This window comes from Symphalangus syndactylus, chromosome 24 (assembly GCF_028878055.3).
Source record: "Symphalangus syndactylus isolate Jambi chromosome 24, NHGRI_mSymSyn1-v2.1_pri, whole genome shotgun sequence".
Lineage (NCBI taxonomy): Eukaryota > Metazoa > Chordata > Mammalia > Primates > Hylobatidae > Symphalangus > Symphalangus syndactylus.
In genome coordinates, this window is record NC_072446.2 from 28,161,182 (window position 1) to 28,171,955 (window position 10,774).

A 10,774-nucleotide genomic window follows, 5' to 3' on the forward strand; every position below is an offset into this window, starting at 1 on the left:
AACAGCCAAAACGATGCTAACACCTAGTAAGCATCCAGTCCTTTGCATATAGTAGATGCACACTCTATAGGTATAATAATAATAATAATAGTTCAAATTCACATAGCACTTTCTATGTGCTAGACACTCAGCACTTTGCAAATATTGACTTTATTTCTCACAACAACCCTATGAAGTAAATGGTATTATCATCAGCCCCATTTGACAGATGAAGAAACTGAGGCAAAAAAGATTGAGTCGGCCGGGCGCAGTGGCTCAGGCCTGTAATCCCAGCACTTTGGGAGGCCGAGGCAGGCAGATCACTTGAGGTCAGGAGTTCAAAACTAGCCTGGTGAACATGGTGAAACCCCATCTCTACTAAAAATACAAAAAATTATCCAGGCATGGTAGCAGGCAGCTACTCGGGAGACCGAGGCAGGAGAATTGTTTGAACCCAGGACGCAGAGGTTGCAGTGAGCCAGGATCGTACCATTGCACTCCAGTCTCAGCAGCAGAGTGGGACTCCGTCTCAAAAAAAAAAAAAAAAAAGAAGATTGAGTCATTTACTCGAGGTCACACAGCTAGTAGGTGGTAGTAGGTGGTAGCGCCCTTGGGTGCTATTATGACGTGATAGCTGAAAGAATGAAGATTTGGTGTCAGACTAGATTTTAATCACCTATTTGCTGGGCAATGCAGGGAAACGCGACTTAACAACTCTGAATCTCAATTTCTTTGTTTATAAAATGAAGATAATACTTCCTACTTGGATGGGTTATTGCAAGGCTTAAAAGGGAGGAAACATATCAAATAGCCAGCATCTTGCCAATTACATAAAAGGGCATAAACGAAAACAAATTTCTTTCCTTATCATTGACCCATCCTTATGCTACAGGCATATGACTCACGAAAAATGGAAGGCACAATTCCTTCACTTAAGCATCTCAACATGCTTTTTTTTTTTTTTTTATACAAGTTTCCCTTTGTTGCCCAGGTTGGAGTGCAGTGGTACAACCCTGGCTCACCGCAACCTCCACCACCTGGGTTCAAGTGATTCTCCTGCCTCAGCCTCCTGAGTAGCTGGGATTACAGGTGCCTGGCACCACGTCCAGCTAATTTTTGTATGTTTAGTAGAGACAGGGTTTCACCATGTTGGCTAGGCTGGTCTCAAACTCCTGATCTCAAGTGATCCACCCGCCTTAGCCTCCCAAAGTGCCGGGATTACAGGCGGGTAATCCACCATAAGCCACCATGCCCAGCCTCAGCATGCTTTTAGGAATAACATTAATCGATCATGAAACAACCAGGCAAGTCTCAAGATACTTTCAGTAAAGGGTGGAGTTAATTGCAGTCAAATATAAGTAAAATCAGAGCAGTGTGTGGCCAGGCTCCAGGCCTTTTCATATGCTGTTCCCTCAGCTGGGAAAACTCTTCCCCACCATCTCTTCTCCCAGCTGACTCCTGCTAAACCTAGGTTCCAGTTTAGATATCAGTCTACTCCTCCAAGGTCAAGAAGTCTGTGACCCCCTTCCCCTTCTCCTAAGTCCCTCTGTATCCCACGGTGCCTTCACTGTCCTTATCATGGCACTCTGTCTTTTGTTGTTGCTGGCTTGTCTGTCCTCCCGCCAAACTGAGCACTGTTTAAGATCTGAAGCAAAGTTGTTTTTTTGTTGTTTTTGTTTTGTTTTGTTTTGTTTTTGAGACAGAGTCTGACTCTTGTCGCCAGGCTAGAGTGCAGTGGCGTGATCTCGGCTCACTGCAACCTCCACCTCTCCTCGGTCTCTAACTCCTGACCTCAGGTGATCCACCCACCTTGGCCTCCCAAAGTGCTGGGATTACAGGCATGAGCCACCACATGAAGCAAAGTTTTATCCTCCTGTGTTCCCCCAGTGCCTTACAAAATGTCTTAAATACCATAAGCCTCCAGTGGAAGTTTCTTGAAGAAATGAACAAATGAAGAATGAATTAATGAATACGGGAGGCTTCTGGGTGGAGGCAAGATGCATTTTGGATATTTAGTTCCTCTGTTTACTAAATGGGACAAAGTAAGGCAATGGTTTCCATACCTCAACTGAACTGCATACCCTAAATCACATAAGGAGCTCAAAAAATTACAGATTCTTGGAACTCACCCCAGGAGACTCTGATTAACTGGGTCTGGAGTGGAGCCCTAAAATTGTTTTAAAAAGTTTCCCGGGCCGGGCGCGGTGGCTCACACTTGTAATCCCAGCACTTTGGCAGGCCGAGGCGGGCGGATCACGAGGTCAGGAGATCGAGACCACGGTGAAACCCCATCTCTACTAAAAATACAAAAAATTAGCCGGGCGTGGTGGCGGGCGCCTGTAGTCCCAGCTACTCGGAGAGGCTGAGGCAGGAGAATGGCGTGAACCCGGGAGGCGGAGCTTGCAGTGAGCCGAGATTGCGCCACTGCACTCCAGCCTGGGCGACAGAGTGAGACTCCGTCTCAAAAAAAAAAAAAAAAAAAAAAAAAAAAAGTTTCCTATGTGCAACCAGGTTTGTGACTCATGGGGGCTGAAGACTGAATTGAGGTAGGATGGGAAGGTGATGTGGGAGGGGAGATAGGGGAAGGGCTGGAGAGCGGCCATATTTTGAGAATGAAGGGTGGGAATAGCCATAGCCTGATATTGGACACAGTCCCATAGCCAGCCAGCACCTGGGGTCCTACTCGACTTTGGGCCTATCCACCCTTCACAAGGACACAGCATGTTCGTTATAGCTTCTGTTACCTTTTCTCTTTCATTAGCTCATGGAATCTTCACAACAACCAAGGTTCATCTGATGGGTGAAGTTAACTGAGGAACAGAGAACTGAAGCAAAGCACCATCATCACAGAGCTTCAAGGGGCAGAGCCACGTGACCAAACTGCCTCTGACAATGGCCTCTGATCTGTCCTCAAGCTGATGCTATTGGTCAAAAGGACTAGGCCTACATAGCTAGGAAAAATTAGGCTCACCTGGCACTTAAAAACAGATAGACAGTATTGCCCTGATGGAAGATTGTTGACATCCCCTGTCTCTTCGCTTGTCCTGTCTGCAGCACTTGAAGATGCTGCTATTCCAGGCCACCTCAGCCCAACCCTTCTTATCCATCCATCCATCCATCTTTTCATCTACCCACTCATCACATCATTTGTCCATCCATCCTTCCCCTAACCACCTACCCATCTATCCAGCTATTCATCCGTTTATCACATGCACCTACATATCTTTCCATCCATCTCATCCATCTACTTACCCATCCATTAATCATCCTCTACACCCACCCATCCACCCATAACATCTTTTTATTAATCCATCCACCCATCTATCCACCCAGCCATCTCCCCAGTTACTCACTCATTTGTCTCATCCATCCAGCTATTTCTCCATCTATTCCATTCATGCATCCCTCCACCCATTTATCACATCCATTCATCACATCACATTCATTCATCAGTCCATCCACCTATCCACCCACCCAAACATACATTCATTCATCCATCCATCTGCCTATTCATTCATCCACTCAATTAGCCTTCAGTCAAGGTCTACATGGGATCAAGCCCTGTGGAAGGCTGGACTATAACAAAAAGAATGAGATAGATACAGACCTTTCCTTCAAGGAGATTTGAGGTACTTACAGAATCGAGCAACTACCAAAGAAGCAAAATAAATAACCAAGGGAAACTTGTTAAAGGGAAAATAAGGGTAGAAAAGTAATAAGGCCAGGAGTCAGGTTAGCACACAGATATGCATGCTTAGCATCTCATCCTCGCAGTTACTCAGGGTAGTCCCAGATTGGCACTGAGCAAGATCCTGGCACTCAAAGCAGAACAACACAAGAGTCACAGTCTACTCTACTCCATTGTGGTAGACACTCCCTAGAACTACCTTGTTCTCCTATAACACAGTGGGGTTATATGTGCCCCAGGGTACATTTGGCTTTCTGGAGACATGTTTCATTGGCAAAACTGATGGGAAGAGATGTTACTGGCATCTGGGGAGTAGAGTAAAGGCCAGGGATGCTGCTTAACATCCTACAATGCACAGGACAGCCCCCTGCCACAGGGAATCTTCCAGGCCAAAAAGTTAACAGTGCTGAGGCTGAGAAACGAGAGCTTCAGTTCTGTTTGGAGCAGGAGTGTGCCACACCCCAAGAGAAAAATCACTGGTCTAGGCCTGTCTTGGCTTTCCCATCTCTTTCCACTACATACTTGTCTTCCCAGCTTTCCTTGAACTAGGGGAGTCTGCCAGGAGGTTTCTGGGGAAGTTTTACTTTTGGGTAAAAGAAACAAGGGCACTGAGGAAAACGTCTTCTCCTCCTGCCTCCAGCTTCAGACAGGCAGACATGACAACTGATGCTGGGACAGCCAGTTTGGGTTATAATGGGGCAAATACAAGGACCAAAGCCAACGCAGTGAGGAGGGCAGAGAGGAAGGAAGGGAAGAGAATGGGATCTGGCTGACATTGATGATCATCGTTGTAGCGCTGTTTTAAGCCCATCATTTCACTCATCCAACAAATGCGTATTGTGCATTTCTTCTGTGCCAGTCACCATGTGAGACATTGTGAGACAAACAAGGCTGAACAAACCACCCAGGTCCCAAAGCTCACGGAGTTTATAGTCTGGTGGGGGAGCCAGACACCACAATTCACACCAACAACTATGATCAGAGCGATGACAAGAACCGCAAAGCCAAATCCAGTGTGCTGTGGAAGCACCGGAAGTCCAGGGAGGGCCAAGTCCCCAGCATCACCACACCAAAAAGCAGCTCTTCGGAGTCCTGCTAAAGCTCAAAAACACGAAACCACAACGAAGATTTCTTGCATGCTTGCTCTGGACCCAGCACTGTTCTAAGCACTCATGGATGCTTCCATTTGATCCTCACAACAGCCATGTCTTCCTCTGCCTCTAACTAAGGCTCTGCTATGTGCCATGTCCCTGACCCACCAATGCACCTCTGCTGTAGTCATCTTAGGAGATGATTAATGTTATCCCCATTAGAGAACCCCAGAAGAAGGTTTTTTGTTTTTTTGTTTTGTTTTGTTGTTTTTGAGATAGAGTCTTGTTCTGTTGCCCAAGCTGGAGTGGCAGTGGCATGATCTCGGCTTAATGCAACCTCTACCTCCCAGGTTCAAGTGAGTCTCATGCCTCAGCCTCCCAAGTAGCTGGAATTACAGGCATGTGCCATCATGCCTGGCTGATTTTTGTATTTTTAGTAGAGATGGGGTTTTGCCGTGTTGGCCAGGCTGGTCTCAAACTCCTAATCTCAAGTTATCTGCCCGCCTCAGCCTCCCAAAGTGCTGGGATTACAGGCGTGAGCCACTGCACCCAGCCTGGGAGAGGGGTTTTGTTTCCTCGGGGCACTTGTTTCTTTTCTCAGAAAGCAAATTTTTCTTTTCTTTCTTTCTTTTTTTTTTTTCTGGAGCCTCCCAGCAGACTTCACTAGCTCATTTTACAGATAAAACATGTGAAGCTCAGAGAGGGGTAATGATTTGACTCACAAGACCACACAGCTTTTTTTTTTTTTTTTTTTTTAAGAAAGGTAGATCTAGGATGCTAACCCAGATGTATTTTATCAAAAATATCAAATCAGGGTCTTTCAGCCACTCTCACACACATACACACAGGCACACATACACTGCAGTGAATGTTCCACTGCCCCAGGACAAAAGTGCTCATTTTTTGTGGATGTGTTGCAAGGTCACTGGAGTTCTTCTTTCTCTGTCCAGCCATATCTGTGGCCTAGAGCAGAGGGCCAGCAACAGCTGGATTGTGTCAAGTCTCAAGTCAGATGACATTTTTTGTTGTTTGTGTGTTTTTTTTTTAATCTCGAACCTTAGTTTTCTCTTCTGTCATTGGAGATTACAATATTATTTATCTCAGACAGCTGTTTGGAAAATGAAACAGCTGTCTGAGAGATAATAGTAGAACATTCACTAACCCATTCATCCATCCATTCACCCACCTACCCGTTGATACAAGCAACCATTCTAATAATTACTGAATGCTTGCTATATAATGAGTACGACACAGGGGCAGAGATGAAGAGACATGAGGACATCCTAACAGTGGAAGGCTGTCAGGTTATATTATTGTATCATCCTTTAAGAGACACTGTGGGGCCTTCTGTTCACCCCTAGCTTAGCCTTATGACCTGGGCTGTCCTTCCCCAGAAGCTATCCGGCCCGTTTGAGAGACAATGTCTCCCTCTGGCCACAGGTTCAACCAAGTCATCCATTGGCATCTTTACCCCAGGTCTTAAAATTGTGGATTAAGGGTGGCCTCACCCTTAATCTCCTCTATGCTATCTCCTCTAATCTCCCCGCCCTCTGGGAGATAGGTCCCGTTGTTATCTTCATTTTACAGATGAGGAAATAGGTTCAGAGAGGGGAAATGTCTTGCCCAAGGTCACACAGCTGGTGTGTGGGATGGGTTCCCAGGCTGTTGGTTTCTTCAGCCTCTGCCATTTCCAGTGCATCACATATTCCTGTTTGATGGGGGTCAAAGCAAAGAAGATTCTCCCTGACTAGAGTCAGGAGATCAGGCCCTGATTCTGTCATTCACTGGCCCTCTGTCCTCAGTGATTGATGACATAAATGTTGATTGCGTCTTTGCAATGCACGTGGCTTTACACCCTTGCTCCCCATGGCATCCACCGTGATCTTAAGACACATCCTAGTCCTGTCTCCACTTCAGAAAGAAAGCAAGAGGCATGTGAATGTTGAGTCATGCGACAGTCACAGCTAGACCCTAGGTCTACTGTATTCCAGAGGCCAAGTTCTGTGCAGGTGTGCGATTTGAACAGGTTTATAAAAGGCACCCAGCTTTTAAAAAATCCAAAATGTGTCCCCAAAAGATAAAACAAACATTCCCTTGAATTTCCCTCCTCAGAAACAAACCTGTCACCAATTTTATCGTGTCATTCCACGGATTTTCTATGTGTGGAATGTACATGTATACATGTGTGTACATATATACATCTATAACGTGTCTGTACATATATACATCTATATCCGTTTCGCTATCAGCAACTATACAGTTCTCCAGTGTACCGTTTTCACTTAATTTAACTGAGAGGTTCTTCCCTGTCACACACAGATGTGCGTTGTTTCCTTGGACAATGGGATAGCATTCCATTGTAAAGACGTCTCATGCTTTATTTACCCGTCTTCCCTCTGCTGAGGGACATTGGGTTACTTCCAATGTGGCGGTCACCCTAAGGAGTGAGCCTGAACCTTTCACTCTCAGTAACACATGCTGTCTAGTCCTGCATCTGAGTTTCACACGTCCGCACGAGATATTCTCAATTTCCAACGCTCCACCCTGCGCGGCGCTTTCGACCTCCTTCCCATTATCCAGAGCCAACGGAGGTGCGGAGGGACCCAGCCGCCCGGTCCCACGCCCAGCTTGATAATGCACCAGCAACGTGACCTAGGCCCAGCAAGGCTCTCTTGGTGGACCTCAATTTGCCCCGCAGCGAAGCAGGGCGGTGCTTCCAAGCCCCACCCTCTGTGGGGTTTTGGAAAGACCCCTGAGATGCATTCCCAGGAAGGCCTCTGGACAGACAAAATGAGCCAAGCCCCTGCCCCAGGGCTTCTCGGCCCCTCCCAGCACTTCTCACACCAAGCAGGCCATGCCCTGGCTTGAGAGCTTAGGGAAGCAGTCACATTGCCTCCGTGGGGCTTCCTGCCCTTCCAGAGGAGCTCTAGGAGGGGCTTTGGGCCCGTAAGAAACACACGGGGAGGTGTCCCATGGCCTCCCAAAGCTGACCGCAGCCCCGCCCTGTCCAGTCTTCCCCCAGCCCCACTTACCATAAGAACTCTCCACTGGAGCCCCGAGGGGCGCGTTCACACTGACCATGGCCAAGCCCAGCCAGCCGGAGACCCGGGGGCATGGAGGAGCAGGGGCCCGCTCGCAGCAGCAGCAGAGCCACCAGGAGCCAGTCCACCAGGAAGGCGGTGAGTGCGGCCAGCTGCCACCGCCCGGTTATCTTATTGATTCTTCTAATCACCCAAGGTGGGTGGATACGTTAAAGAGTAACCAGTCACTTAGGGAACCTGCGGCTGGGGACTGTTGCTGTCTCCATGGCAATGGTGACCCAGCCAGACCTGAGGTCCACTCGGGTCCCAGTCCTGCACTCTGGGGTTAGGGGAACCCAGAGCCAGGTGTATGGGGACATCAGCCCCCCAGTTTGAGGACAGGGCCCGAGCAGAAAGGGCTGGAGAGGTGAGAGTCCAACCTGGGTTGGGTTTTATGGCTCCAAACTATGGGTGTGTCACCATGCAGGAAGTAGTGGGAAAACCGAGGGAGGGGCAGAGGGAAAAAGGAGGGCGGAGAACTGTCTTTAGTGGGTGCCTACTGGATGCTGGGAGTTGCATACAGGCGTTACCATATTTAAATTAAACCTTGAGATGAAGAGACTGAAGGACAGAAAGAAATTGCATGCTGGAGTCTCACCGCTAGTACATAGAGGTGTTATCTTCCTTTCAGCTAACATATTTATTGAGCACCTACTATGTGCCAGGCCTTGTGCTAGACTCTGGTGATATGGAAATGAGCAAAGTAGATGTACCCCCAAAACTTGTGGACTAATGGAGAAGACAGACGTTAATCAGATCGTCATTCAAAGATACTATTACAAACTGGTGGGTGATATGAGGGGTGGAGAAACAGAAACATGGGTCTGCCTCCAGGCCAATGGGACAAAGTCATCCTGTCTGGCGTCTCCTCTGGTCTCCCTCCCCATTCTAAATTCAACCTGCTGCTGAAACTTGCATACCCTGTTTTAGCTCCCTGGCATGTTAGACACCTGCCACCTAGCTTTTTTTTGGAACAGCCCCGTTTCTTTTGTCTCAATTTTGGATCTCACCACCTGCTTGGGGATTCTGAAATCAAGGTCATTCATCCTGTTAGAGAGAGCTGAAATGAGAACAGTGAAACAAATTCTGGACTCAGAAAAAATCAGAAAACTCCAGCTCTACTATTTTCTTGCTGTATGTTTTTTAGTAAATTATTTCATTTCCTTATAGAAATACCTAGCTCATAGTTTGCCCTGCCTCTAAAATAGCTAATTGATATATTCCTCTTCTCTTCCCATAGTCTCTTTTTTCAGCTTTATCAATCACCTCAGAGGGACCTTCAGCCCCTATGGATGGGCATGGGTTGCATTAAAATGTCCTTTCTTTTGTAAAACAATAGTGACAACAAACGTTAGATTTTGGGGCAGGACGCAGTGGCTCATGCCTGTAATCTCAGCATGTTGGGAGGCCGAGGTCAGCCGATCACGAGGTCAGGAGTTTGAGGCCAGCCTGACCAACATGGTGAAACCCCATCTCTACTAAAAATAAAAAATTAGCTGGGCATGGTGGCAAACGGGAGGCTGAGGCAAGAGAATCGTTTGAATCAGGGAGACAGAGGTTGCAGTGAGCCAAGATTGTGCCACTGCACTCCAGCCTGGGCAACAGAGCAAGACTCCATCTCAAAATAAATAAATAAATAAATAAATAAATAAATAAATAAATAAATTCCTGTTGGATTTAAAAAAAAAAAGTATTAATATTCCTGGTTGGGCGTGGTGGCTCATGCCTGTAATCCCAGCACTTTGGGAGGCTTGAGGCAGGTGGATCACTTGAGGTCAGGAGTTCGAGACCAGGCTGGCCAACATGGTGTAATCCCATCTCTACTAAAAATACAAAAATTAGCTTGGTGTGGTGGCGATCACCTGTAATCGCAGCTACTCAGGAGGCTGAAGGAGGAGAATCGCTTGAACCCAGGAGGCAAATGTTGCAGTGAGCCGAGATTGCACTACTGCACTGCAGCCTGGGCAACAAAGCCAGACTCCATCTCAAAAAAAAAAAAAGTATTAATATTTTTATATGAGGGTAGGGGAGGTTTGCTAACCCTATGTCATTTTCCCAAAGTGTTCTGGAGATTTAAGTGGTATGTGACCCCCTGCGTGACGTGGCATCATGAGGTCACATAACTAGGAAGGAGCTGACGCAGAACTGGAATTCAGCATCATCTGACCCCAAAGCCCATGCTATTTCAACAGGTCTCACATTGCCTTCCTGAGCACCAGGATAATGAGAATGACAACCACTGGCGTTTATGAACTGTTTAGTTTGTCAGCATTGTATGTTCTTAATGTCATTGAATTGTCATAGTCAATATTCCCATTTTACAGATGTAAAAACTGAGACTCAAGAAGCTTCATTAAATCTGTTCTTTTTTTTTTTTTTCTGAGACAGAGTTTTGCTCTTGTTGCCCAGGCTGGAGTGCAGCGGTGAAATCTCGGCTCACTTTAACCTCCGCCACCTGGGTTCAAGCAATTCTCCTGCCTCAGCCTCCCAAGTAGCTGGGATTACAGGTACGCACTACCACGCCTGGCTAATTTCGTATTTTTAGTAGAGACGGGGTTTCACCATGTTGGTCAGGCTGGTCTGGAACTCCTGAACTCAGGTGATCCACCTTCCTCGGCCTCCCAGAGTGCTGGGATTACAGGTGTGAGCCACCGTGCCAGGGAAGAGACGAGCAAAAAGTGCCACTGTAAGGTGGGAATTCCACGTGATCTCTTGGGTTTTCCATTTCTGATACTGCCTTCAAGAGCCCATTCCAAAAAATAAAGTAGGAAAGATATAGCCTAAGAACAATGAACTCACAACAGTGTCCTTAATTCTCTCTCTCTTTTTTTTTTTTTGAGACACAGACTTGCTCTGTCACCCAGGCTGGAGTGCAGTGGTGCAGTCTTGGCTCACTGCAACCTTCACTTCCTGGGTTCAAGCAATTCTGGTGTCTC

General features: G+C 47.0%; 1 protein-coding gene across 2 annotated transcripts in view; it reads right to left on the reverse strand.

Annotated features, from left to right (window-relative positions):
• The window catches only part of HNF4A (hepatocyte nuclear factor 4 alpha), a 77,125-nt gene extending 69,180 nt beyond the window's left edge, over positions 1 to 7,945 (reverse strand). For both annotated transcript variants that reach the window (XM_055266386.2, XM_055266385.2), the window contains exon 1: positions 7,791 to 7,945. In XM_055266386.2, the coding sequence (XP_055122361.1) occupies positions 7,791 to 7,839 (49 nt within the window). In that variant the 5' untranslated portion in view covers positions 7,840 to 7,945. The remainder of the gene's footprint in view (positions 1 to 7,790) is intronic.
• Between the last annotated feature and the right edge of the window lie 2,829 nt (positions 7,946 to 10,774).